Source organism: Oenanthe melanoleuca, unplaced genomic scaffold (assembly GCF_029582105.1).
Source record: "Oenanthe melanoleuca isolate GR-GAL-2019-014 unplaced genomic scaffold, OMel1.0 S042, whole genome shotgun sequence".
Lineage (NCBI taxonomy): Eukaryota > Metazoa > Chordata > Aves > Passeriformes > Muscicapidae > Oenanthe > Oenanthe melanoleuca.
This window is the reverse complement of record NW_026612691.1, coordinates 31,269-59,025: the sequence shown is the minus strand read 5'-3', so window position 1 is coordinate 59,025 and position 27,757 is coordinate 31,269. Positions and strand designations below refer to the sequence as shown.

The following is a 27,757-nucleotide window of genomic DNA, read 5'->3' as shown; positions in this document are numbered from 1 at the left end:
ACCCTTCATTTCCCCTCAAACCCCCCAGTTTCCCCCATGTCCCTCCAGCCCCACCTCAGATACCCCATTTCCCCCCAAAGCTTCCCCAGACCCCTCAGTTCCCCTCAGAGACCCCAAAACATCTCACTTGCCCCCGTCCCCACCTCGGACCCTTCAATTCCCCTCAGAGCCCCCCACATCCATTCCAGACCCACCTCAGACCCCTCAATTCCCCTCAGACCCCCTTAAATTCCCCCATTTTCCACCAAAGTCTCCCCAAAAGCACCTCAGACTCCTCAATTCCCCTGAGATTTTCTCCAAATTCCTCCATGTGCCCCCGGCTCCACTTCAGATTTCCTGTTTCCGAGCAAAGCCCCCCCCGCCCCAAAAGCACCCCAGACCCCTCAATTCTCCTCAGGCCCCCGCCCAAAAACCCCCCCCATTTCTCCCCAGACCCACCTCAGACCCCTCAATTCCCCTCAGACCCCTCAATTCCTCTCAAGTTCCCCCCCAAATCTCCTCATTTACCCCCAGCCCTACCTCAGCTCCCTCCACAGCCGCTCTCCCCTCACGCTCTTCCCGCCGCGCGCGCGGGCCCCTCCCAGCCAATAGCGGCGCGCCTCTCCCCGAACCAACCAATCAGCGCGCGGCTCCCCTCAGCAACACCCGCCTCCCGCGCGCACTGCAGCCAATGAGAAGCCAGGCGGGAGTGGCGCCCTCTGCCCCGGGGCCGGCCATGGAGAGGGCGGCCCCTCCCCCCGGCCCCTCCCCGGGCTCGGGCGGGCGCTGAGGGAGGCGCTGCAGAGAGCGGGGCAGGCGCCGGGAGAGGACGAGGGGCTGCGGGAGCTGCTGAGGCGGCGCAGGGACAGGTGGGGGAGGGGCGGGGGGAGGGGTGGGGAGCTAAAGGTGGGGCTGGGGCGTTTTGGCGGAGTCTGGCGGTTTGGGGGGGTCTCAGCGGGTTTTAGGGGGTTTTGGGGAGGGGTCCTGGGGGCGTCTGGGGAGTTCTGGAGGGTTTTGAGGGGGGTCTGGGGGTCCTAAGGGGGGTTTGGGGGGTCTGAGGGGGCTCTGGGGGGCATTTGGGGAGGGGTCTTGGGGAGTCATTCAGGGGTTTTTGGGAAGGGTCTGGGGGGGATTTTGGGGTGTCCTGACGGGTTTTGGGGTTCCTGGGGAGGTCCCAGGGGAGGTTTGGGGGTCCTGGGAGGATTTTCGGGGGTCCGAGGGTTGATTTGAGGTTCCTGGGGGATCCCGGGGCAGATTTGGGAGGCCCCAGGGTTGATTTGGGGGTCCTGGGGGGGTTCCGGGGCAGATTTGGGGGTCCTGGGGGGGTCCCAGCCCTACCCTGACCGGGCTCTGAGGGGTTTTGGGGGGAGGGGTATCCCCCCTCAGTTTGGGGGGGTCTCCCACGGTGTCCCCTCCCCAGAAAGTCTCGAGGGTTCCTGGAAGTAGCTCCTGTTCAACCGGCCCGTGCCCCCCCGATCCAGGACGGGCCCCAGTGAGTCTGGGGGCTTCTCGGGGAGCTGGGGGCCGTTTGGGGGGGTTTTGGGGGTTTTTGTGGGGACTGGGGGGATCTGGGGCAGCTGTGGAGAAACCCTAAAAATCCCCCAAAACTCCTTGGAATCCCCTAAATCCCCCCCAATCTCCCCCAAACCTCCCCAAATTCCCCCAAAACTCCCGACAATCTCCCAAAATCCCTCAAAATCCCCTGAAAACCCCAAAATCTCCCCTAAATTGCCCCAAAACCCCCAAAATCCCCCTTGAAGTCCCCCAAAATCTCCCCAAAAATCTCCCAAAATCCCCCCAAATCCACCCCAAAATCCATCAAAATCCCCTGAAAACCCCAAAATCCCCCCCAGATCCTCCCCAATCCCCCTGAAATCTCCTAAAAATCCCCTGAAATCCCCCACATCCCCCCAATTTTCCCCAAATCCCCCAAAATCCCTCCACAAATTCCCTGAAATCCCTCCTGTGGGAGCCCAGGGTGTTCCCCTGGCCTCCTTGGGGGTTTCAAAACCCCCCTAGCGAGGGTCTCAAAGACCCCTGAGTGAGACCCACGTGTCTCAGGCGCTGAATTCCAACCCCTGGGGGAAATTACCAACACAGAGGGAATGGAAACAAGCCACCAAAATTAGTAAAGTGTAAATTAGACTGTTAGAACATAGATAAATAGACTTTTGGGGATGTTTGTGAAAAGGGACACGTGGCCAAGATGGAGAATTTGGGGTGTGGATACTTCTTCCTCCTCCTTCTCCGTGTCATCCATGCTGGGTGACATGCTGGCACTTTCAGAGTGGATGGGGACAGAGCTGGACAGTTGAACAAAGTTGTATTGTATTGGAAAGTTGTTATAAACATTTAGCAGGTCATGCAGACTATCCAAGAGCAGCCCTGCCTTCAGCAGGCAGATCCATCCTGGATGCCCGGCTGGACAGAGCGCTGTCAGCCGGGCAAAGAGTTCCTGAGACAGGAAACAATGAACAATCCTTGGAGCCTCTGAAACCGTCTGCTGCAATCTCTCATCGGCGGCTTTGGGAAAACCAGGATTTGAACCACTGCATGTCCTCCTGAGGTGATCTCGGGGCTAAGGAGAAACCTCGGGCTGTGACATTTGTGCACCTCAAATGTCCTTTTCAGACCCCAAATTCTCCTTTTCATACCCCAAATCTTGTGCGTCACAAATTCCTTTTCCTACCCCAAAATCTCCTTTTCCAACCCCAAATCCCCTTTTCCCACCCCAAATCCCCTTTACCCATCTAAAATCTCCTTTTCCAGCCTCAAATCCCCTTTTTCCACCCAAAATCTCCTTTTTCTACCCCTAATCCTTTCCTGTCCACCCAAAATCCCCTTTTCCCACCTCAAATCGCTTTTCCCACCCAAATCTCCTTTTTCAATCCCAAATCCCCTTTTTCCACCGAAATCCTGACCTCAAATCCTTAATCCCCACTCTAAACCCTTTTTTCCTCCCCCAAATCTCCTTTTCCATCCCAAAATCTCATTTTTCCATCCCAAATCCTTCCCCTTTTACCCCAAAATCTCCTTTTTCCACTGCAAATCCCCTTTTTAGGGTTCCTCAGGGGTTTTGGGGTTTTTTCCAGCATTGTACCCAGGGTCTCTGCAGACATTGCATCTGGTGCTGCCCCCACCCCAAATAAATCCCAGATCAACAGCAATTAAATCCCAAACCAGTCCCAAATACCCTTTTTGGGGTTCCCCAGGATTTTTTGGTTTTTCCCACCCCCAGCATTGTACCCAGGGTCTCTCTGCAGACATTGCATCTGGACCTGCCCCCACCCCAAAATAAATCCCAAACCGACCCCAAATCAATCCCAAACCAACCCTAAATCAATCCCAAACCAACCCCAAATAAACCCCAAATGACCCCTGCTGTGCCCCCCAGGGTGGAGTGGTTTTGGAGGGGAGTTTGGGGTCAGGTGGGTTTGACCCCAAAGTCTGGGGGTACGGGAGGTTTGATCCTAAAGTCTGGGGGGGGGTTGACACCCCAGGGCTTGGGATGTGGGGGTTTGACCCCAGGATTTTGGGACTCGGGGGTTAGAGACCCCAAATATTTCAAATCCCAGAGTTTGGGATTTGGGGGAGTTTGACACCTCAAGGTTTGGAGTCTGAGGGGATTTGATCCTAAAATTTGGGGTCAAGGGTGTTTTACACCTCAGGATTTGGGGTTTGGGGGTGTTGGTCCCAAAGCTTGGGATGTGGGGGGGCTGGTCACCAAATTATGGGGATTTGGGGAGTTTAACCCCAGAGTTTGGAAATTGAGTGGGGGTGGGTGATCCTAAAATTTGAGATTTGGGGGTATTGACACCCCAGGGTTTGGGTTTTGGGGAGTTTTGACCCCGAATTTGGGGATCAGAGGGCTTTAACCCCCAAATTTTGGGATCATAGGTGTTGGACACCTCAAATATTTCAAATTCTAGTGTTTGGGGATTGGAGGTTTTGATCTCAAATTTGCTGTTTGGGGGTGTTTCACCCCCGGACTTGGGGGGTTTTGACTCCCAGTGTTGGGGGGTAGAGGTTGAGATAAAAATGATTCCCTGAAAACAGCGGCAGGATTGGGATTGGGAACAGGATTGGGAGTGAGATTGGATATGGGATTGGGAGTGGGAATGGGATTGGGATTGGGATTAGGATTAGGGAAAGAATTGGGAACAGGATCATGATTGGGAATGAAATAGGGATTGGGAATGAGAAAGGGATCAGGATTGGGAAAGGGATCGAGATGACAAATGAGATCGGGATCAGAAACGGGGATGAGATTGGGAATGGGAACGGGAACAGATTTAGGATTAGGAACACTTTAGGGATTGGGAATAGAAACGAGACTGGGAATGAGGGATCACAAATGGCAATGAGATCAGGATTGAGAATGGGATAAGGATTGTGATAGGAGATTGGGATTGGGATTGGGGAATGGGAATGGGAAAGGGATTGGAATTGTGAAAGGGATCAAGAGTGGGCATGACATCGGAATCAGAAATGGGAATGAGATTGGGAATGGGAACAGGAACAGGATTGGGAATGGGAATGAGATAGGGATTGGGCATGAGATGGGGAATGGGAACAGGAATGGGATTAGGATTGGAATAGGAATAGGAATGAGATTGGGAGCAGGACCAGAAACAGGACTGGGAATGGCATCAGGAAGGGGAATGGGAAGAAGATTGAGAATAAAAATGGGAATGAGATAGGGATTGGGAACAGGATCGGGATGCTAAAGCTGTGACATAAATGGGTGCCTTGGCCGGGAAATACCAATTGGAGAAACAAAACCAGAATGGGCAGGAACAACTTTTCCATGCTGGGAACTGGAATTCCAGATCCTGGCAGTGTGAGCCACGCAGGACCATGCAGACTGGGATCATGGGGGCTGGAATCACATGGACTGGGATCCTCCAGACTGGGACTGCACAGACTGGGACCAGATGGATCAGGGCCATGCAGAGTGGGATTGTACAAACTGGGATCACATGGACTGGGATTGTACAAACTGGGACCATATGGACCGGGATGGCTGCTCCAGAACGATGTGAACTGAGATGCTCCCGCCCCTCCCAGGGTCCCTCCCAGTCCTGCCCAGTCCTGTGTGGGGGCGCAGCCAAAACTCCCCGCAGTGAACAAGGAGGTCCCAGAGCGCTCCTGGTGTCGGTCTCTGTCCTGGTCCCGGTCTCAGGTTCAGTTTGGAGCAGTCCTGGAGCGCTCCTGGTGCTGATTCTGGTCTCGGTCTGTATCTCGATCCCGGAACAGTTCTGGTCTTAGGCTCAGTCACGGTCCTATAGCAGTGCCAGTCTTGGTGCTGGTTTCGTTTTCAGTTTTGGTCTCAGTCTTGGAGGTTTCCGGTCCCAGTGCTGGTACTGGTGCCAGTGTTGATCCCAGAGTGCTCCCAGTGCCAATCTCAGAGCCAGTCATGGAGCGGTGCCAGTCTCAGTTCTGGTGCTGGTGCCTCTCTCAGTCTCAGTCCTGGAGCTCTCCTGGTGCCCGTCCCAGTGTCGGTGCTGGTCTCAGTCTTGGTCCCAGCTGAAATTCCGGGCCAGTCTTAGTTCCAGTTCTGGAGTGGTGCTGGTCTCAGTTGTGGTCTCGGATCTGTTGCCAGTCCTGGTGTCAGTCTCCGTTCTAATGTTGTCTCAGTACTGATGCTGGTGCTGGTTCTGGTGTTTGCCTCTGTCTTGGTTCCAAAGAATTTAGGCCCATTTGGCTGATTTTATGCCAAAGTGGGATTTTAAACTGGATTTCAGGGCCATTTTGGACAATGTTAGGTAAACTTGGATGATTTTAGATCGCTATTGTGTATATTTGAGGTCCCTTTGGCTGATTTTTAGGCCAAACCTGGTGGATTTAGGTTGCATTTGAGGCCCTTTTTCGATGATTTTAGGCCTAACCAGGCTTTTTTATGATTCTGTGGCACTTTGGCTCCGCCTTTTCCCCCTCACAGTTCCCGCCCTTTTCTAACCCCGCTCCTTCCCCCTGGCTTTCTGCCCATTTTTTAGCCCCGCCCATTATACTCAGAGCCCCTGTCAGTCATTAACCTCTCCTCTTCTATTTCAACCGAGGCCTTTTGTTCGCCCCGCCCCATTCCCCTCTAAGCCCCGCCCATCTCCTGGCGCATTCACCCCGCGCATGCTCAGAACACCCAAAAGTGCTTCACCGCCATCTTTGCTCTTGGTCCCCAGCCCGGCTGCAGGGAGTCCGAGAGCTGCGGTGGGGCTGGGAGGATCTCTAGGGGATCTATAGGGGATCTATAGGTGATCTCTAGGGGATCTGTAGGGGACTGGCGTGGCTTTACGCCCCTGGGGAGTTTCTGGAGGTCTGCAAAGGGCATTGGAGGCTCTGCGGGGTCCCTAAAGAGGGTTTGGGAGGTCCATAGGGGATCTGTAGGAGCCTGGAGGGGGCTTTACCGCCTTGGGGGTTTCCGGGGTTCTTTATTGGGGATTTGTGGTTGTGTATAGGGGATTTGGGGGGCACTGAGTAGTCTTTAAGGGATCTATAGGGGATCTGTCGAGGACTGGGGGGCTGAGGGTCTCTATAGCAGATTTAGACTTGTATGTAGGAGACTTCGTGGGTCCCTTAAGGGGGATTGGGATTTCGATAGGGGATTTGGGGACACTGGGTTTTCCCTAAAGGCACTCTGAGAGAATTATGGGGTCTACACCAGGCAGGTTTTTTTAATTTCTGCATACAAACATGGGAATTTTTAGGTTTCTATTGGGAATTTTTGAAATTTTGGGGACCTCAAAGGGAATTTTGGAGGATCCCATAGGGAATTTTTGTGGTCTCTATAGGCAAACTTGGGTCCAAACACGGGAAGTTTGGGTTCTCTACAGGAAATTCTTGGGATCTCCTTAGGGAATATTTGGGAATTCAGGGTCTAAATGTGGGAATTTCTGGGTGAGAATTTCAGGGGCTAAAATACAGCAGTGAGCAGCTGGTATGAAGCCCATGAGACCCCAGGCTCTGATTTTAGAGAGATTTTAGGAAAAACGAGGTGGTTCTAGGATAATTTTAGGCCCATTTTTGTGGTTTTTGCAAAACCAGGAATTTTCAAGGTGGATTTTACACACATTTAGGAGATTTACAGGTGACTATAGGCAACTTGGTGTGGGTTTTCAACCACTTTGGGCAGTTTGAGACACTTTGGTTACATTTCAAACCCATTTGGCTGATTTTAGGCCAAAGCTGAATGGTTTTAGACTGGATTTTAGGCCCCTTTTGGACAATATTAGACACATTTGGATGATTTTACACCCCTTGGTGTGGATTTGAGGCCTCTCTGGCTGATTATAGGCCTAGCTGGATGGACAGAGGCTGCATTTGAATGCCTTTTATTGGTGATTTTTGGGCAAAACGAATCCTTTTAGGACCTTTGTCCCCGCCCCTTTCCCCTCACAGTTCCCGCCCTTCCCTTGACCCATCCCCTCCCAGTTCGGGGTTCCGAACGGGGCAGGAGGAGGAGGGAGGGAGGAAGAGGCGGAGCCGCAGCAGAAGCAGGAGGGGACAAGGAAAGATTCCAGCGCCATCCCGGAGCTGCCTGAACTCGCAGCGCCCCCGGGACCATCGCCCCCCATCCCGCAGGTGCCCGGGGAGGGGGAGCTCGCCCCAAATATCCCGGGGGTGTCCCTGGGTTTGGGGATTTTTGGGGGGGATGTTTGGATGTTGCCGGGCTCCAGAGGCGCAGATGGCCCTCGGGGGGACATCGGGGGGTCCCCGGGAGGTGTTTTTGGGGGTCCCGGTGGGTGCGGGCAGAGCCCCGTTGGGGGGCGGGGGGATGCGGGTCCCCCCGCGGTGGGGGTTGGGCTTCCCGGGCCGGGCCCTGCGAGCTCTGCCGGGGCCACGTGGGGAGCGCGCGGGAGCGGCGGGATCGGCGGGGGGACAGCGGTTTTGGGGAGCCCCGGGAGAGGCGCGGCTTCCCTGAGCGGGAGCGCAGACACAGCAGAGCCCCAGAAGGGCAAAGCGGGGAGCCCGAGAGGGGGGGACCCCTGGCATTGCCGGGACCCCGGCGGGGGGTGCTGGGGCTGGAGGGGCGGCATGGCCGGGAAAGGGCTTCGGGGCTCCCGGTGCCGCCAGTGGCTGCTCCCAGCATGAGCCCAGTTGCTCCCCGCGTGTGCTTCCAGTTTCCTCGGCACTCCCAGCATGAGCCCGGTCACTCCCAGCCATTCCCTATTATGATGGAATATGCCCCAGAACGGTCCCAGTTTCTCCCAGTTCCTCCCAAGGTCACCGAAACTGAGAGGAAAAACCAAAAGCACGTCCCGGGACTTTAAATTTTAGAGAGTGAAGGCGTTACTTTATTATCTGGTCAGGATGTTGTGGCCAGGATGTAGCACAGAAATCTCGTCCACACATAACCTGTGTGTGCAGAGAGAATCATTCCATGAAACTCCGTTTTTAGGAGATTTTTCAGTTCTTTTCTACAATCACAGAAATGAATTGGGTCAGTGTTCTTTGGTCTCAAGTTGCAAATACTCAATTCCTAATATTTGGTCTCCTTTTTGGATCCGGATTTCTCCCCTTCTGATGTTAATTAGGTCTTCATTCCCTGATTTTATCAGTCTTTTCAGAGGAGGTGTCTGCAATTTGCCGGAGGCAGAGTCTGGGGTTCATGTTCCTGGGTGGCCACTGATGTTCTGTTAATGGCCGCTGATGGCCCTTGAGCATTCCAGCTGCTCCCAGTGTGTTGATGTGTTGAGTTCATCCGAACCCACCTGGTGCAGCAATGCCCTGCAAAGAAAATTAAAAAATTTTTAGGGAAAAAGCTAACAAAATATCTTGACTAAAATTAGAGAAAATTTTTAAACGGATACCTTTTCCAACACCACTTTGATCCAGTGTGTTCCCAGTTCCCACAGCTGCCCCTAGCACAGTCCCAGTCACTCCCAGTACTATCCCAGTATGAGTCCAGTCTCTGTCATCAGGGCCCCAGTCACTCACACTTGCCCCCAGTTGCCCCATCATGGTCCCACTTTTCCCCCCAGCACAATCCCAGTCTCTCCCAGTTAGGTCCCAGTCACCACCCCTATGGTCTCAGACACTCCCAGTATATCCCAGTTGCCCTGAACAATCTCACAGTCATTCCCAGGCACTCCCAGTTACCTCAGTGTGGTTCACTTCCCCCAGTTTTATCCCAGTTGCCCCTGCAATAGTCCCAGTGCCTCTCAGCATAGTTTCAGGTTTTTTTTTGATGGGGAGGGGAATGCTTGGAGAATGCAGAACTCCAAAGCTGATCCCAGTCACTCCCAGTCATTCCCTATTATGATGCAGCTTGCCCCTTGCATGGTCCCAGTTGTTCCCAGTTCCTTCCAGGATGATCCCTAGAATAGCCCCAGTCTCTCTCAGCATTGTCCCACTGTCTCCCAGTTTTCCCCAGCATGGTTCCAGTGCCCCCAGTATGGTTACAGACACTCTCATTATATCCCAGTTTCCCCAGTAAGGTTCCAGTTCTCTCAGAATGATCCCAGTCTTTCCCAGTCATTCCCAGTTGTCTTCAGCATTATCCCAGTTTCTGTCAGTGTCCCATACTCCCAGTTGCTCTCAGTATGATCCCTGTTATGGCCTCAGGACCCTCAGCATGATTCCAGTACCTTCCAGTTATCCCAGTTCTCCCAAGGTATCCACATTTTCCTCCCAACAGGGACCCAGTAGCTCCCAGTAACCCCCAGCCAGGTTCCATTCCTACCCTCTGTAATTCCAATGGCTCCAAGGATGATCCCAGTAGGACCTGTAGTCAATCCCAGTATGGTTCCAGTTGTGACCAGCTTTTCTCCATCATTCCCAGTCTGATTGCAGTATGATCCCAGTCAGTCTCAGATATTTCCATTACTATTCTGGTCACTCCCAGTACAATCCCAGCCATTTCCAGTAGGATCCCAGTATGACTATGACATGGACACAGCTACTCCCATTATCATCCAATGTGGTTCCAGTTGCTCCCATTTCCACCCAGTTTGGTTTCAGTCTCTCCCAGTATATCCCAGTTGCCCTGAACAATCTCATAGTCATTCCCAGGCACTCCCAGTTACCTCAGCGTGGTTCACTTGCCTCCAGTTTTATCCCAGTTACCCCTGTAATAGTCTCAGTGCCTCTCAGCATGGTTTGTACATATTTTTAGTGAAGGGCAACGTTTAGAGAATGCAGAACTCCAAAGGTGAGCAGACAATGCCCCTTGGGGGGACACGGGGGGGTCCCGGTGGCAGCTGCCGGCAGAGGCAGCCTGGAGGAGCAGAGCCCTGTGTCCCCCAGGACTCCAAAGTGGGGAGCCCAGAGAGGGGGGAGCGCCGCCATTGGCGGGACCCTCAACAGCCTGGTGAGGGGCAGGGGGGACTCCTTGGACCCCCAGCATCCCAAAGCAGAGAATAAGGGGAGAAGGGATCACGGGACCCCAAAATCCCCCAGCATTCCTGAATTGGGTGAGGGAAGAGGGGGGAGCTTTTTGGATTGCTGGGGCTCCCAGCAGCCTGGGGATGGCGGGCACCGAGTAGATGGGGGACCCCCAATAGAAGCGTGACCCCCAGCATCTGGGACAGGGGGAACCCCTGAACACCAAAGAGGAAGGACCATTGCCAGGAACTCCTGGGAGGCATTTTCAGGGCTGAGTGTTGGTGTTTGGGAGGTTTTGATGGAGCCCAGATGCCCGGGGACTTCTAGAGATGGACTTGGGCAGGAGGAACCCCCAAGACAATGCGCTTATCCCTTGTTTTCCCCAAACCAGGATTTCCCATTTCCAAGCCTTGGACCGATGGATGAGGAGGAGGAGGCTGCAAGAAAGAGGAAGATGGCCCAGGAGCCCCAGGCAGGTGAGGAGGAAGTCAATGCCCCTTTCCCCCTCTGTCCTGCTCCATCTCCCAGTCCAGCACAGTCTCCTCTCCAGGACACCCCGCTGCCGACACCGACCTGCCAGGGACGCCCTGGGGTGATCTCCTTCCCCTTCCCTCTGGCACGGAGGCAAATCCCATCCTGTCCTTGTCCTTCCTCCCACAGACGAAGAGCTGAGCAGGGAGGACAAATCCCCACAGCAGAACCTGGTGGAAGAGGCCGTTTGCAGCGGCTCCACAGCGCAGGAATCCAACGGGGAGGAAAAGTCGCGGAGATCTCACACCAGGAGGGGCTGCAAATGCAGATCGCAGGAATCTGAGGAGGAAAGACCCAGCCTGGGCCGGGCAGGCAGCCGGAGATGGAGCCAGAGCTCGGACCTGGTGGTCCATGAGCAGCTTCGTGATGGGGAGAAGCGCCACAAGTGCTCAGAGTGTGGGATGAGCTTCAGATGGAGGTACCTCCTGATCCGCCACCAGAGGATCCACACTGGGGAGAGGCCCTACGAGTGTGGGGAGTGTGGGAAGACGTTTCAGACCAGAGGCAATCTCCTCAAGCACCAGCGCACGCACACAGACGAGAAGCCCTTCCGCTGCCCTGAGTGCGGGAAGGGATTCAGACGAAACTCCCACCTCATCTCCCACCGGCGCATCCACACCGGGGAAAAGCCCCACGAGTGTGAGGAGTGTGGGATGAGCTTCAGCCGGAGCTCCTATCTGATCTGCCACCAGAGGATCCACACTGGAGAGAGGCCATACAGGTGTGAGGAGTGTGGAAAGAGTTTCAGGCAGCGTTCCAGCCTAAATCTTCACCAAATGAGTCATACTGGGGAGAGGCCATACGTGTGTTCTAAGTGTAGGAAGAGGTTTCCCACCCGCTCTCGTCTTGTAATACACTACCAGACACACACGGAGGAGAGGCCCTACGAGTGTCCTGACTGCGGGAAGGGCTTCAGGCAAAAGTCCCACCTCATCACCCACCGGCGCGTCCACAGTGGGGAGAGGACAAAGAGTGTGACGAGTGTGGGAAGAGATTCTCCCGCAGCTCAAACTTGACCCAACACCAACGGAGGCACCGGTAAGGGAAGTCCTGCGAGTGCCCCAAGTGCAGCAAGAACTTCGTGCGCTGCTCCAACTCCATCCCCCACTGCAGGACCCACGTTGGGCAGAGGCCTGGTGACCCACATTCCCTGGGATTCATGTTGGGAAGACACCTGCCTGGTTATCCTTTTGTTTTGGCCTTCGTTTTCTCTCTTCTCCATCTCTTTGTTCTCCAAAACCCAAGATCAATCTGTTACCTCAAAACCTCCCAAATCCAAGTAAAAACACCTCAATTTTGACTAAAAAGTGATCAGTCCAACTTCAAAGTGCTTTGTTCTCTCCTCAAAACTACTAAATCCCACACGATCTTTTCTGGATTCTAGAGCCACCAGGGTGAGATGGGGTTGGAAGGAGATTCATAGAAGTGGGATCCAAATTTGGAGCGGTGGCATCTGGATTGTGTGGGGCTGGCTGGATGGGATGGATTTTATAGTAAATAAATTTGATAGTTAATAAAACTTGTATAATTTCTGATTTCTGTCCCATTCTCTTTCAGTCAGTTCCGGGTCTGTTTTCAGTGGCACATTTTTCCTTCATCTCTCTCTCTCTCTCTCTCTCTCTCTCTCTCTCTCTCTCTCTCTGTTTTTCTTTCTCTCACAAAACTTGATTGTTAGCATGCAATAAACTGCATTACTGCTTTCTGCTAAACAAACCTGAGTCTCTTGCCTTTTCTCTTTTGCACCCAGGGGTCCAACGAACCATCACGACTCCCGCTCGGGTTGAGCAGATCGTGACAAGGGGGCAGTGGAGGTGGGCGTGGATCCAAGAGTAGATACTGGGACAGGGAAAGGGACAAACAGCTGGGAGCATTAACAATTTACAAAGGCATAGAACATTAACAATAAAGAGTCAACACAAACATCAATTATAGTCAACTGGGCAGGCACACATCAACAGCACCAACTGCTGGGTAGACACCTTGTAGAGAAAAACTTGCATTTGGGGATTTATTCTGCATAGTCTCCGTCTCCATTCTGATTTTGGTCTCATTCTTGGAATTGTTACCGGTTCTGGTGCTGGTTTTAGTCTTGGTTCCAAACATTTTAGGTGGTTTGGGTGATTTTATACCAAACTGGTATTTTAGACTGGATTTTAGGCCCCTTTTGGAAAACGTTTGGCTAATCAAGATGATTTTAGGCCACTTCGTGTAGATTTGACCTTCCTTTCTCTCCGAGCATGCTCAGAACACCCGTTAGTGCCTCCTGTGCGCCGCCATCTTTGATCCCGGTCCCTCCGTCCGGCTTCAGAGTGTCTGAGAGCTGCGGTGGGGCTGGGGGGATCTATAGGGGATCTATAGGGGATCTGTAGGGGATCTATAGGGGATCTGTAGGGGATCCGTAGGGGACTGGCACGGCTTTAAGGCCGTGGGGGGTTTCTGGGGGTCCCCAAAGGGAATTTGGGGGCTCTGTGGGGTCAATAAAGGGAGTTTGTGAGATCTATAGGGGATCTGTAGGGGGCTGGGGGGGGGCTCAGTGTCTCTGTAGAGGATTTGGGCTTGTCTATAGGGGATTTGGGGGGCTCCCTTAAACGGGATTGGGATGTCTATAAGGGATTGGGGGTCTGAAGGTCTCTATAGAGGATTTGGACTTGTCCATAGGGGATTTGGGGGGCTCTGGGGGTCCCTAAAGTCGCTCTGGGAGGTCTGTAGGGGAAACACAGGGGCCTGGTGGATCCTATAGAGGGTCCAGGGGGGTCTCAGGGTCTCTATATGGGAGTTTTGAGTTTCTTAAAGGGACTTTCTTGGTATTTTGGGCTCTGTACAGGGAATTCTTCGGGTCCTCATAGGGAATTTTGTGGTTCCTACTGAAAATTTTTTTTTAGTTCAAACATGTGAATTTTTAGGTCTCTATTGAGAATTTTTGCAATGTGGGGGGCCTCAAATGGAATTTTGGAGGATCCCAGAGGGAGTTTTTGGCGTCTGTATACAGAAACATGGATGAATGGAAACAAGAAATGGAGTGGTCTCAGGTGGGTCCAGGATGCATCTGGGGAGAATTTTGGCGGTTTGAGGGGTTTGTGCGGGGTCTGAGGTGGATTTGGGGGAGAAATGGGGTGGGGGGTTCTGAGGTGGACGGAACTTGGGCTGATGAGAAATGGGGGGTTGTGGGGATTTGGGGGAGGTTGAAGGGAAATAGGGGGTCTGAGGGGGTTTGGGTGGTTCTCAGGATTGGGGTAAATTTTGTGAGGGTTTCAGGTGGTTCTGACAGGGTTTGGGGGGGATCTCACGTGGGTCTGGGGTGGATTTGGAGGTCCCAGCCCCCCCTTAAAACCCCCTGTCCCCACAGAGGGTCCCGGCCATGGCGATGCAGGAGCCCCGCCCCAACCACACCATCGACACCAACAACCTCAACGAGGAGATCAACAAGGACGGTGAGGGAGGGCTGGGGGCTGTCCCCATTGTCACCTGTCCTTGTCGCTGTCCAGACTGTCACCTGTCTGTGCGTCCCCACTGTCACCTGTCCTTGTCCCTGTCCAGACTGTCACCTGTCTGTGCGTCCCCACTGTCACTTGTTTGTGTCACTGTCCCCAGAGCTGTCCCTGTGCCCTCACCTTGTCCCTATCATTTCCTTGTCCCTGCCATTGTCCCATGTGTCCCCAGAGCCAAAGCAGTCCTTCTCCCCATTGTCCTTATGGTCACCTGTCCCCCCTGTCACCTGTTCCCATGGTGACTGTGCTGTCCCTGTGTGTCCCCAGAGCTGAACAAGTCCCTTTGTGTCCTCAGTGTTGCCTTTCCCCCTTGTCACCTGTTCCCACTGTCCCTGTGCTGTCCCCACTGTCCCTGTGCTGTCCCTGTCCCCCCAGAGCTGAAGAAGTCCCTCTGTGCCATTTTCTCCCACTTTGGGCAGGTTTTGGACATTTTGGGCTGGCGCAGTCTCCGCATGCGGGGCCAGGCCTTCGTCATGCTCAGGGAGATGAGCAGCGCCAGCAACGGCCTGCGCTCCATGCAGGGCTTCCCCTTCTACGGCAAACCCACGGTGAGACAGAGTCTGGGGCAAAGTACCGGGGCTTGGGGAAAAACCCAAGTCTGGAGAAAACCCCTGAAATTCTGGGAAAAAGCCTGAAATCCTGATTAAAAGAAAAAACAACATCCCCTGGGATCACTCTGAAATTAAAGTGGGAATAACCCCAAAGCTTCTCCTTCCACAGGAAGGCCATGGTGAGACTCAAATTTGGGAGAAAATACCAAGATTTGGGGAAAGAATCTGAACCTTTGTAGAAAAATCTTGAAATTCTGGGGAAAATCCTGAATTCCTGGGGAAAAAACCAAAAAGGCAGCTTCAAATATTCCTAAAATCCATCCTGGAACATTCCAGAGCTTTGCCTTCTATGACAAACCTGTGGTTAGAGCCAAATCCTTTGGAAAAACACCTGAATTTTGGGAAAAATTCCGGAAATCTGGGAAAAAAAGCCCAAATTCTTGGAAAAACCCCCCAAATTCTGGGATAAAACCAAAAACCCAGTATGAGATGTCCCCAAAATCCCACAAAAAAATCCCTAATCCAACCAGGAACGCTCCAAAATCCAACCAGGAGGTGCCCCAAAGCTTAGTTTGATAGAAGGAAGTCATGGTGGGAGCTAAATCCTGGGAAAAAATCCCCTGAAATTCTGGGAAAAAATCTGAACTCCAGCCAGGGATTCCCAAAGGTTTCCCTTCTATGCCAAGCCCACGATGAAACCTCAAATTCAACCTGAAACCCCCAAAAATCTGTTGGAAACCCCAAATCCCTCTGGGAACTCCTCTAAAATCTCTCTGAATTCCCTCAAATCCCTCAGAAACCCCAAAATCCCAGAAATCTCTCAGAAAACTCCCAGATCCCTCCTGGAAATGCCCCAAATCACCTCCAAATCCTTCAGAATCCCCAAAATCCCTCCTGGAAATCCCCCAATCCCTCAAAAATCCCTCAGAAACCTCAAAATCCCTTTTGCAACTCCCACCAAATCGCCCCCAAACCCCTCAGAAACCCCAAAATGTGGGAGGTGCCGTTGCAGAGGATCCAGTTCCCCAAGAGGGACTCGGACATGGCGGCCAAGATGAAGGGAACGTTCGTGGGGCTGGAACGGGACAAGGGGGCATAGGGAACAGTGCCTGAGAGTTATGGGGTCAGCTGTGGGGTTTGGGGTCAGTTCTGGGATTGGGATCAGGATCAGCAGCACAAACGGGACAAGCACAAGGCCAAGGGCGGGGACGCACCCGGACCCAAAAAGGGAACGGGGCACAGGGGGCACAGGGAGCTGTGCCTGGGAGTTATGGGGTCACTTAAGAGATTTGGGGTTATGGGATTTCGGGTCACTTACGGGATTTGGGGTCACTTATGGGATTTGGGATCGGGTAATTTGGGGTTCTGTCTATTCCTTTGGTATAACTTGGGGTGTTTTTGGGGTAATTTGGGATTCTCTCTGTGCTTTGGGGTAACTTTGGGCTGGTTTTGGATCCTCTCCTCAGGGGATGCCGCATCTGGCGCAGCCGCCCCAGATGCTGCCACACCTGGGGGGGAACCGCCCTACATCCCCCCCTGGGCATGATCCCAGCCTGGGAGTGGCCCCCATGCCAACCCCACAGCCTGTGAGTTATGGGGGATTTGTGGGGTTAATGGGGGATTGATGGGGTTAATGAGGTCACATGATTCCACCCCTTGAATGGCCCCAAATCCTGGGATCCCCCCAGGAATGGCCCCATCCCCAGGGAATGTGGATTTTTTGGCAGATTTTTGGGGATTTTTGTGAGATTTTGTGGCGATGTTTTGGTGTGTATCCAGTGTGACTTTGGCCTAGTTTGGGGCTGATTTTGGCTGGTTTTGGGGCTGATTTTTGGGGGATTTTGCCTGATTTGGGGCTGATTTTGGCTGCGGTTTTTTTCTGATTTGTGGCTAATTTTGCTGATTTGGGGCTGATTTTTGGCTGATTTTGAGCTGATTTTGTCTGTTTTGGGGCTGATCTTTGCTGGTTTTTGCTGATTTTGGCTGATTTTGGGTTGTTTCCCCGTTCCCGCAGCTGTCGGAGAACCCCCCGAACCACATCCTGTTCCTGACCAAGCTCCCCAAGGAGAGCAAGGAGCTGATGCTGTCCATGCTCTTCCAGCAGTGAGAGCCGGGAATCGGGAATTCAGGAATTCCGGGAGCTGCGGGAGCTCAGAGTGGGGAGGGGGAGGAATTTTGGGGGAAATATCAGGATTTTGGGAGAGAAATTCAGGATTTTGGGGTGGTTTCTGGATTTTTGGAGGAATGTTTCTGGATTGGGGGGTGGGGGAATTTCTGGATTTTTGGGCAACATTCCTGAATTTTTGGGGGAACATTCCCAGGTTTTTTGGAGGAACATTCCCTGAACTTTTGGGGGGAACATTGCTGGGTTTTTAGGGGGAATGTTTTAAATTTTTGAGGGAACACTTCTGAATTTCTGAGGGAACATTCCCAGGTTTTGGGGGACCATTCCCAGATTTTTGGGGGACATTGCCAGGCTTTTTGGGGACCATTCCTAGGTTTTTGGGGGAACATTCCTGGTTTTTTGAGGGAACATTTCTCAATTTTTGGGAACTTTTCTAAATTTATCAGGGAACATTCCTGCATTTTTTGGGGGCCATTCCCAGGTGTTTTGGGGTACCATTCCTGAATTTTTTGGGAGACATTGCCAGATTTTTGAGGGATCATTTCTGAATTTTTGAGGGAACATTCCTGAATTTTTTGAGGGCCATTCCCACGTGTTTTGGGGTACCATTCCTGTTTTTTTGGGGGAACATTTCTAAATTTTTGAGGGAACATTCCTGAATTTTTTCAGGAATTCCCCAAGTCCTTTGGGGACCATTCACTGGTTTTTGTGGGACCATTCCCAGATATTTTGGGGGCCATTCCTGAACTTATGGGGTACCATATCTGGGTTTTTTGGGGTACCATTCCCAGGTTTTTGGAGACCATTCCAGGTTTTTGGGGTACTATTCCTGAATTTTTATGGTGCCATACCTGGGTTTCTTGTGCAACCATTCCCAGGTGTTTTTGGGGTACCATTCCCATGTTTTTGGGGACCATTCCCGGGTTTTTTGACACCATTCCCTGGTCTTTTTAGGGTACTATTCCCAGGATTTTGTGGCAGCAATCCTGGGTTTTTGGGGTGCCATTCCCGAATTTTTCGGGCACCATTTCCAGATTTTTGGGGACCATTCCCAAACTTTTGTGATACCATACCCGGGTTTTTTGGGTACCATTCCCCAGTTGTTGTGGGACCATTCCCAGGTTTTTTGGGGTATCATTCCCAGGTTTTTGGGGACCATTATATGTATTTTTGCAGTACCATTCCCAGGTTTTTGGGGTACCATTCAAGAATTTTTGTGGTACCATACCTGTATTTTTAGTGTATCATTCCCAGGTGTATTGGTGACCATTCACAGGTGTTTTGTGGCACCATTCCAAGGTGTTTTGCACCATTCCCAGGTGTTTTGGATACCATTTCCACGTTTTTGGGGACCATTCCCGGTTTTTGGGCTGTCCCTGGCCCCGTTCCCCCGTGCCAGGTTCCCGGGTTCAAGGAGCTGCGCCTGGTGCCCGGCGCCACGACATCGCCTTGGTGCAGTTGGACACCGAGGTGCAGGCGGGCGCCGCCCGCGAGGCCCTGCAGGGCTCCAAGATCACCCAGAGCAACGCCACAAAGATCTCCTTGGCCAAAAGTGACCCCAAACCTGCCCAAACACCCCTAAACCCGAAAACAACCTGCCTGGATACCCCAGAATTCCAGAGAAACACATCAAAATCCCAGAACAATACCCCAAAATCCCAGAGAAATGCCTCAAAACTTCCCCTCAATACCCCAAAACTGCCCCATAACATCCCAAATCCCTTCAGGCTGCCCCAAAATCTGTTAGAAACAACCCAAAATCCTATAGAAACACCCTAAAATCCCTCCAAACCACCCCAATATCCCTCAAAGCTGCCCCCAAATGTTCCAAAATTTCTCAAAACCAGCCCCAAACTACCAAAAATCCCAGAAAACTGCCCCAGAAATGGTCCTGACCCTGCCCCAAACCTCCCACTTGCCCCCACTCCCCCAGGTAAGTTCAGCTCGGACTAAATCCTCCTTTCTTATCCCAAATCTTTTTTTTAAACCCAAATCCTCTTTTCTCCAACTTTAAAATCCTTCTTTGTGCACTCCAGATGTCCTTTTCAGACCCCAAATTCTCCTTTTCCTCAAACATTCCTTTTTACCCCCCAAATCCTTTTCCCCCCCCCCCAAATTCTTTTCTTCCCACCCCAAATCCCCTTCTCCCAACCCAAAATTGACTTTTCTTATCCAAAATCTCCTTTTTCCACCAAAAATCTTTTTCAATCCCAAATCTCCTTTTCCCACTGAAATTCTGACCTTAAATCCTCAATCCCCACCTGAAACCCTCTTTAACTCCCCCAAATCTCCTTTTTCACCCCAAAATCTCCTTTTTCCACCCCAAATCCTCTTTTTAGGGTTCCTCAGGGGTTTCTGGGGTTCCCCAGGGGTTTTTGGGGTTTTTCTCACCCCCAGCATTGTACCCAGGGTCTCTCTGCAGACATTGCACCTGGACCTGCCCCCACCCCAAATCAATCCCAAATCAACCCCGAATGAACCCTGCTGCGCCCCCCAGGGTGCAGTGGTTTTGGAGGGGAGTTTGGGGTCTGATGGGTTTGACCCCAAAGTTTGGGGATACGCGAGGTTTGATCCTAAAGTCTGGGGAGGTTTGGGATGAGGGGGTTTGACCCAAGAATTTGGGGATCAGGGGGCTTTAACCTCAAATTTAGGGATCAGAGGGATTGGACACCGCAAATATTTCAAACACCAACGTTTGGGGATTGGGGGTTTTGATCCCAAATTTGGCGTTTGGGGGTGTTTGACACCAGGATTTGGGGTGTTTTGACCTCACCGGGTTTGGGGTAGAGGTTGAGATCAAAATGATTCCCTGACAACAGCAGCAGGATCGGGATTGGGAACAGGATCGGGATTTGGAACAGGATTGGGATTGATAATGAAATAGGGATTTGGAATGGGAAAAGGATCAGGATTGGGAAAGGAATCAAGATGGCAAATGAGATCGGGATCAGAAATGGGAATGAGATCGCGAATGGGGACAGAATTGGGAATGGGAACAGCATCGGGACTGGGAATGGGATCAAGAATGGAATTGGGATTGGGAACGGGAATGAAATACGGATTGGGAATGGGATCAGGACTGGGAACAGGTTCGAGACTGGGAATGGGAACGAGACTGGGAATGAAAGATCAGAAACCGGAATGAGATCACCTTTGGGAATGGGAACAGGATAAGGATTTGAATTGGGAGCGGGATAAGGATTGGGACTGGGAATTGGGAATGGGAAAAGGAACGGGATTGGAATTGGGAAAGGAAATGGGAATGGGATTTGGAATGGGAACAGGATTGGGAATGGGAACGAGAACAGAAACAGGATCAGGAATGGGAACAGGATTGAGAATGGGAATAAAAGAGGGATTGGGAATGTGAAAGGGATTGGAATTGGGAAAGGGATCGAGATTGGGAATGAGATCGGGATCAGAAACGGGAACGAGATTGGGAATGGGAACAGGAACTGGATTGGGAATGGGAAGGAGATAGGGATTGGGTATGAGATAGGGATTGGGAACAGGAATGGGATCAGGATTGGGAATGGGAATAGGAATGAGATCGGGATCAGGAACAGGATTGAGAACAGCATTGGGAAGGGGAACAGGAAGAAGACTGAGAATGGGAACAGGAATGAGATAGGAACTGGGAACAGGATTGGGAACGGGAATGGATTTGGGAACAAGAACTGGAACAAGATAGAGGTTGGGAATAGGAATGGAAACCAGGATCAGGATGGTAAAGCTGTGACATAAATGGGTGCCTTGGCTGGGACATCTCAAATTGGAGAAGCAAAACCAGGATGGGCAGGAACAACTTTTCCTGGTTGGGAACTGGAATTCCAGGCAGTGTGAGCCATGCAGGACCATGCAGACTGGGATCATGGGGGCTGGGATCACATGGACTGGGATCCTCCAGACTGGGACTGCACAGACTGGGACCAGATGGATCAGGGCCATGCAGAGTGGGATTGTACAAACTGGGATGACATGGACTGGGATTGTACAAACTGGGATCACATGGACTTGGATTGTACACACTGGGACCATATGGACCAGGATGGCTGCTCCAGAATGATGTGAACTGAGACGGTCCTGCCCCTCCCAGGGGTCCCTCCCAGTCCTGCCCAGTCCCGTGTGGGGGCGCAGCCAAAACTCCCCGCAGTGAACAAGGAGGTCCCAGAGCGCTCCTGGTGTCGTTCTCTGTCCTGGTTCCGGTCTCAGTCTCAGTTTGGAGCAGTCCTGGAGCGCTCCTGGTGCTGATTCTGCTCCTGGTCTGAATCTTGATCCCAGAGCAGTGATGGCCTTGGTCTCATTCTCGGTTCTATAGCGGTGCCAGTTTCGGTGCCACTGCTGGTTCTGGTTTCAGTCTCGGTCTTGGTCTCATAGTGGTTCCAGTCCCAGTGCTGGTACCGGTGCCAGTGTTGATCCCAGAGTGCTCCCAGTGCCAATCTCAGTCTCAGTCCCGGAGCTCTCCTGGTGCTGGTCCCAGTGTCAGTGCTGGTCTCAGTCTTGGTCCCAGTACAAATTCTGGGGCTGGTTTCAGTCTCAGTCTCAGTCTTAATTCCAGTTCTGGAGCGGTGCTGGTCTCAGTTCTGGTGTCGGTTCTGTCCCCAGTCTTGGTCTCGGTCTCCGTTCTGGTGTCGGTCTCTGTATTGGGGCTGCTCCCAGTCCTGGTGCTTGTCTCGGTCTTGGTTGCAAACATTTTAGGCCTATTTGAAAGATTTTATAAAAACTGGGATTTTAGACTGGATTTTAGGCCCCTTTTCGACAATATTAGGCACATTTGGATGACTTTAAGCCCCCTTCATGTGGATTTGAGGTCCCTTTGGCTGATTTGAGGCCAAACTTGGTGGGTTTAGGCTGCATTTGAGGAATTTTTTCGATGACTTTAGGCCTAACCAGGCCCTTTTAGTACTGTGTGGCACTTTGGCCCCACCCCTTTCTCCTCACAGTTCCCGCCCTTCCCTTGACCCATCCCCTCCCAGTTCGGGGTTCGGAACGCGGCAGGAGGAGGAGGGAGGGAGGAAGAGGCGGAGCCGCAGCAGAAGCAGGAGGGGACAAGGAAGGATTCCAGCGGCATCCCGGAGCTGCCTGAACTCGCAGCGCCCCGGGACCATCGCCCCCCATCCCGCAGGTGCCCGGGGAGGGGGAGCTCGCCCCAAATATCTCGGGGGTGTCCCTGGGTTTGGGGATTTTTGGGGGGATGTTTGGATGTTGCCGGGCTCCAGAGGCGCAGATGGCCCTCGGGGGGACTTCGGGGGGTCCCCGGGAGGTGTTTTTGGGGGTCCCGGTGGGTGCGGGCAGAGCCCCGTTGGGGGCGGGGGGATGCGGGTCCCCCCGCGGTGGGGGTTGGGCTTCCCGGGCCGGGCCCTGCGAGCTCTGCCGGGGCCACGTGGGGAGCGCGCGGGAGCGGCGGGATCGGCGGGGGGACAGCGGTTTTGGGGAGCCCCGGGAGAGGCGCGGCTTCCCTGAGCGGGAGCGCAGACACAGCAGAGCCCCAGAAGGGCAAAGCGGGGAGCCCGAGAGGGCGGGACCCCTGGCATTGCCGGGACCCCGGCGGGGGGTGCTGGGGCTGGAGGGGCGGCATGGCCGGGAAAGGGCTTCGGGGCTCCCGGTGCCGCCAGTGGCTGCTCCCAGCATGAGCCCAGTTGCTCCCCGCGTGTGCTTCCAGTTTCCTCGGCGCTCCCAGCATGGTCCCGGTCACTCCCAGCCATTCCCTATTATGATGGAATTTGCCCCAGCAGGGTCCCAGTTGCTCCCAGATCCTCCTAAGGTCACCAAAACTGATAGAAAAAACAAAACCTTCAACAACCATTTAAAATTTAGAAAGTAAATGTGTTACTTTATTATCTGGTCAGGATGTTATTATAGATATAAACGAGATCAAGCCAAATTAAATATTATTAAAATAAGCGATATTTATTTTGCGACCGAAACATGGTCCTCGATAGCCACAACCGCAGAGGAACAGCACCGAGCCCGGGGTCGGCGTCGGGTGAACACACAATGATTCGGACTCTATCGCTCCGAATCCCCAAGTGTTCACAAAACAGCTTTGGTTAGTTCAGTTAGTTTTTCCTTGCCCGAAGTGGAGGTCTTTGTCTTCTCTTTTCCTTCAGCATATTCATGTAGTTTTCTTTCACCGCGTTGGGCTGGACAAAACCATATCCTGGGAGATGATGAATTCTGATGAGGACATATCCTGGCTTTTGGGAGGGCGACATGGAGATGTATCCTGTCGATCTCCTTTTAAGGGAAACCCGGCATTCAGATGTATTTTTTTTCCATGGCGTTGATTAAGGGTGCTTATCGGGTCCTGTAGCTTGGGTGCCTCCCTAGAGAGAACCATCTTGGCTGAAGCCAGGTCTATTAAGTTGTTAATTTGAGCTATCCTACCTTTGTTGGATGTTACAATGATATAATCAAGCGATCTGTGTTTTTACTGTCTGTGGTTTGGTTTTAGTCTTTTTTTTTTTCTGCTCTTGCAAATGTTGCTTTTTTTACACTACCATATAATTTTTACACTAATTACATTATATTCATCCATTACAATCCCTCCCATTCTATATAAACACATTAATTCGTGTCTAAAATTTTAGTCTTCTTCCGATTTCTCGCTACTATCCTATTCTCTGGAAATAAATCCATCCCTCTCTACTCGTTCTTCAGACTTAGCCAATGCTTCCACTGCTTTAGTGTTTATTTCACCTTCTTTTAATTTCATTATTTTAGATGACTTTTTACCTGATATTCCTGAGGCTCGCCCTGGGTCCAGAGGCATAGCTGCAGCTTGCATGCTTTGTATGACTGAGTGTATTAACCTGTAGCTAGGTCTATTAAGTTGTTAATTTGAGCTATCCTACTTTGGTTGGATGTTACAATGATATAGTCAAGCGATCTGTGTCTTTACTGTCTGTGGTTTGGTTTTAGTCTTTTTTTTTTTTTTTCCTGCTCTTGCAAATGTTGCTATTTTTACACTACCATATAATTCTTACACGAATTACATTATATTCATCCATTAAAATGTTGTGGCAAATATGTAGCACAGAAATCTTCTCATCCACACATAACCCGTGTGTGCAGAGAGAATCATTCCATTACACTCCATTTTTAGGAGATTTTTCATATATTTTATACAGTCATAGAAATGAATTGGGTCAGTGTTCTTTGGTCTCAAGTTGCAAACCCTCAATTCCTAATATTTGGTCTCCTTTTGGATGTGGGTTTCTCCCCTTCTGATGTTAATTATATCTTTATTCCCTGATTTTATCAGTCTTTTCAGTCTGCAATTTGCCAGAGGCAGAGTCTGGGGTGGATGTTCCTGGGTGGCCACTGATGTTCTGTTAATGGCCGCTGATGGCCCTTGAGCATTCCAGCTGCTCCCAGTGTGTTGATGTGTTGAGTTCATCCGACCCTACCTAATGCAGCAATGCCCTGCAAAGAAAATTAAAAGTTTTTTAGGGAAAAGGCAATCAAAATATCTTGATTAAAATTACAGAAAACTTTTTACGTGGATACGTTTTCCAACTCCACATTGGTCCAGTGTGTTTGCAGTTCCCCCAGCTGCCATAGCACACTGCCAGTACTATCCCACTATGAGTCCAGTATTATGCCAGTCTCTTTCAGCAGGGCTCCAGTCACTCAAACCCACTCTCAGTTGCCCCAGCATGTTCCCAGTTTTTTCCCAGCACATTTCCAGTTGCTCCCAGTTACGTCCCAGTCACCATCCCTATGGTCTCAGTCACTCCCAGTATTTCCCAGTTGTCTGGAACAATATCATAGTCATTTCCAGGCACTCCCAGTTACTTCAGTGTGCTTCACTTGCCCCCAGTTTTATCCCAGTTGCCCCTGGAATAGTCCCACTGCCTCTCAGCATAGTTTGTTTATTTTCGTTTTAGGGAAGGGTAATGTTTGGAGAATGCAGAACTCCAGAGCTGAGCAGAAAATGCCCCTTGGGGGGACACTGGAGGGTTCTGGTGGCGGCTGCCGGCAGAGGCAGCCTGGAGGAGCAGAGCCCTGTGTCCCCCAGGACTCCAAAGTGGGGAGCCCAGAGAGGGGGGAGCGCCGCCATTGGCAGGACCCTCAACAGCCTGGAGAGGGGCAGGGGGGACTGCTTGGACCCCCAGCATCCCAAAGCAGAGGATAAGGGGAGAAGGACCCTGGGACCCGAAAATCCCCCTGCATCCCTAAATGGGGAGAGGGAAGAGGGGGGAGCTTTTTGGATTGCTGGGACTCCCAGCAGCCTGGGGAGGGCGGGCACCGAGTAGATGGGGGACCCCCAGCAGCTGGGACAGGGGGGAACCCCCGAACACAAAATGGGGAGGACCATTGTCAAGAACTCCTGGGAGGCATTTTCAGGACTGAGTGTTGGTGTTTGAGAGGTTTTGATGAACGCTCGATACCCGGGGACTTCTAGAGATGGACTTGGGCAGGAGGAACCCCCAAGACAACGCGCTTGTCTCATGTTTATCCCCAAACGAGAATTTCCCATTGCCGAGCCTTGGCCCGATGGAGGAGGAAGAGACTGCAATGAAGATGAAAATGGCTCAGGAGGCCCAGGCAAGTGAGGAGGAAATCAGTGCCCCTTTCCACCTCTGTCCTGCTTCATCTCCCAGCCCAGCACGGCCCCGGCTGCAGGACACCCCACTGCCGACACCGACCTGCCAGGGACGCGCTGGGGGGATTTCCTTCCCCTTCCCTCTGGCACGGAGGCGAATCCCATCCTCTCCTTGTCCTTCCTTTCCCAGACAAGGAGCTGAGCACGGAGAGCAGGGAGGACAAATCCCCACAGCCTGGTGGAAGAGGCCGTTTGCAGCGGCTCCATGGCACAGGAATCCAACAGGGAGGAAAAGCCGCAGAGATCCCGCACCAGGAGGGGCTGCAAACGCAGATCGCGGGGATCTGAGGAGGAAAGACCCAGCCTGGGCCGGGCAGGCGGCCGGAGATGGAGCCAGAGCTCGGACCTGGTGGTCCATGAGCAGCTTCGTGATGGGGAGAAGCCCCACAAGTGCTCAGAGTGTGGGATGAGCTTCAGATGGAGGTCCAGCCTGATCCGCCACCAGAGGATCCACATTGGGGAGAGGCCCTACAAGTGTGGGGAGTGTGGGAAGAGGTTTCACACCCTCAGGAATCTCCTCGTGCACCAGCGCACGCACACAGACCAGAAGCCCTTCTGCTGCCCCGACTGCGGGAAGGGCTTCAGGGATAATTCCACCCTCACCAAACACTGACGCATTCCCACTGGGGAAAAGCCTCACAAGTGTGAGGAGTGTGGGATGAGCTTTAGGCAGTGCTCCAGCCTGATCCGCCACCAGATGATCCACACTGGGGAGAGGCCCTACGAGTGTGGAGACTGTGGGAAGAGCTTCAGGCAACGGAAGGAATTAATCTGCCATCAAAGGATCCACACTGGGGAGAGGCCATACAAGTGTGGGGACTGTGGGAAGGGCTTCAGGCAGCGTGCACACCTAATAATACACCATAGGATCCACAATGGGGAGAGGCCCTATGTGTGCTCTAAGTGTGGGAAGAGGTTTCCCAGCAGCTCTGATCTTGTCAAGCACTACCAGACACACATGGAGGAGAGGCCTTACGAGTGTCCTGACTGTGGGAAGGGCTTCAAGCAAAACTCGGCGCTCATCACCCACCGGCGCATCCACACTGGGGAGAGGCCCTACGAGTGTGACGAGTGTGGGAAGAGCTTCTCCCGCAGCTCAAACTTGATCCAACACCAACGGAGGCACCAGTAAGGGAAGCCCTGCGAGTGCCCAGAGTGTGGGAAGAGCTACGTGCGCTGCTCCAACTCCATCCCCCACTGCAGGACCCACGCTGGTCAGAGCCCTGGTGACCCACATTCCCTGGGATCCCTGTTGGGAAAACACTTGCCTGGTACTTCCGTTGTTTTAGCCTTAGTTTTTCTCTCTTCTCCATCTCTTTGTGCTCCAAAAGCCACAAGGGATCGATCTGTCCTCAAAAGCACTCAAATTTAACTGAAAACACCTCAATTTTTACTCAAAAAGTCTCAATCGCACGTCCAAGTACCTTGTTCTCTCCCCAAAACAACTCAATCCCACATGAACCTTACCGGATTCCAGAGCCGCCAGGGTGTGAAGGGGTTGGAAGGAGATTGGGAGAAGTGGGATCCAAATTTCGAGCGGTGGGATCAGCATTGTGTGGGGCTGGCTGGAAGGGATGGATTTGTTACTAAATAAAACTTTAGCAATTCCTGATTTCTGTCCCATTCTCTTTCAGTCAGTTCGAGGTCTGTTTTCAGTGGCACCTTCTCAGCTGATTGTGTTTGTGTCCTCCTTTCTCTCCTGCCTCTCTCTGCCCTCTCTGTTTCTCTCTCAGGGTCTCCCTTGAGCCAGTGCAGCTCCCACCAAAGATCCTGCCCGGATTCAATTCCCACTGCAGGAGCTGCAACAGCCATGGGTGAAGTTCTGAAGGCTGGCAGTGAAATGTCCCTGTAAGATCTTGCTGCACTTGGCTTTTGGCCCCTTCTGAAGAGCTTTGCCTTCAAGGGCAGTGTCCTGGGTTGGTGTTTTGTCTGCTCCTCTCCCGCTCCCACACCTCGCTGTCTGCATGGAGCTGCCGCCGGTGCCCTTTTCCCCCCCCGGGGGGATGGTGCCCTGGGGCTGTGCTTGCTTGGCTTGCCCTGCTGCCCCGGCTGCTGCTTCTGCTTGCTGCGCTAGCTACCCCGGCCGCTGCTTCTGCCCCGCACTTTTGCCCTATTGCTTCTGCCCCACTGCTGCTGCTGCTGCTGCAGCTCTGCC

At 52.4% G+C, this 27,757-nt stretch overlaps 2 protein-coding genes and 1 long non-coding RNA gene across 4 annotated transcripts; all 3 read left to right on the top strand.

Annotated features, from left to right (window-relative positions):
- Positions 1-727: 727 nt before the first annotated feature.
- On the top strand, positions 728-3,354 carry LOC130266433 (uncharacterized). Of its 2 annotated transcripts, none has more exons than XR_008842879.1 (3): positions 728-848; positions 1,404-1,471; positions 2,339-3,354. It is a non-coding gene; the product is annotated as an uncharacterized LOC130266433 (long non-coding RNA). The 2 variants fall into 2 exon arrangements; XR_008842880.1 differs by having other exon boundaries at positions 2,336-3,354.
- A 7,783-nt stretch (positions 3,355-11,137) lies between these two features.
- On the top strand, positions 11,138-27,300 carry LOC130266435 (zinc finger protein 420-like). Its single transcript, XM_056515710.1, is given in 12 exon segments — positions 11,138-11,796; positions 11,799-11,868; positions 12,388-12,397; positions 14,177-14,261; positions 14,694-14,866; positions 15,882-15,962; positions 16,884-16,972; positions 17,873-17,883; positions 18,394-18,546; positions 21,091-21,158; positions 21,971-22,119; positions 25,777-27,300. Coding segments are annotated over 12 exon segments (2,412 nt in total). The 5' UTR covers positions 11,138-11,231; the 3' UTR covers positions 26,735-27,300.
- Positions 13,594-17,908, top strand: LOC130266432 (U1 small nuclear ribonucleoprotein A-like). Its single transcript, XM_056515708.1, has 4 exons — positions 13,594-13,859; positions 14,177-14,261; positions 14,738-14,866; positions 16,884-17,908. Exons 1-4 carry the CDS (start codon positions 13,756-13,758, stop codon positions 16,974-16,976), a joined length of 411 nt encoding a protein of 136 aa, XP_056371683.1. The 5' UTR covers positions 13,594-13,755; the 3' UTR covers positions 16,977-17,908.
- Positions 27,301-27,757: the final 457 nt, after the last annotated feature.

What these genes read in the sequence shown, in the direction of transcription:
- LOC130266432 (XM_056515708.1), top strand. Translation starts at nt 13,756, where the DNA reads ATGTGGGGGGCCTCAAATGGAATTTTGGAGGATCCCAGAGGGAGTTTT. An exon ending in AAGAAATGGAGTGGTCTCAG is followed by an intron (nt 13,860 to 14,176) that starts GTGGGTCCAGGA and finishes CTGTCCCCACAG; the next exon opens with AGGGTCCCGGCCATGGCGAT. An exon ending in CGAGGAGATCAACAAGGACG is followed by an intron (nt 14,262 to 14,737) that starts GTGAGGGAGGGC and finishes CACTTTGGGCAG; the next exon opens with GTTTTGGACATTTTGGGCTG.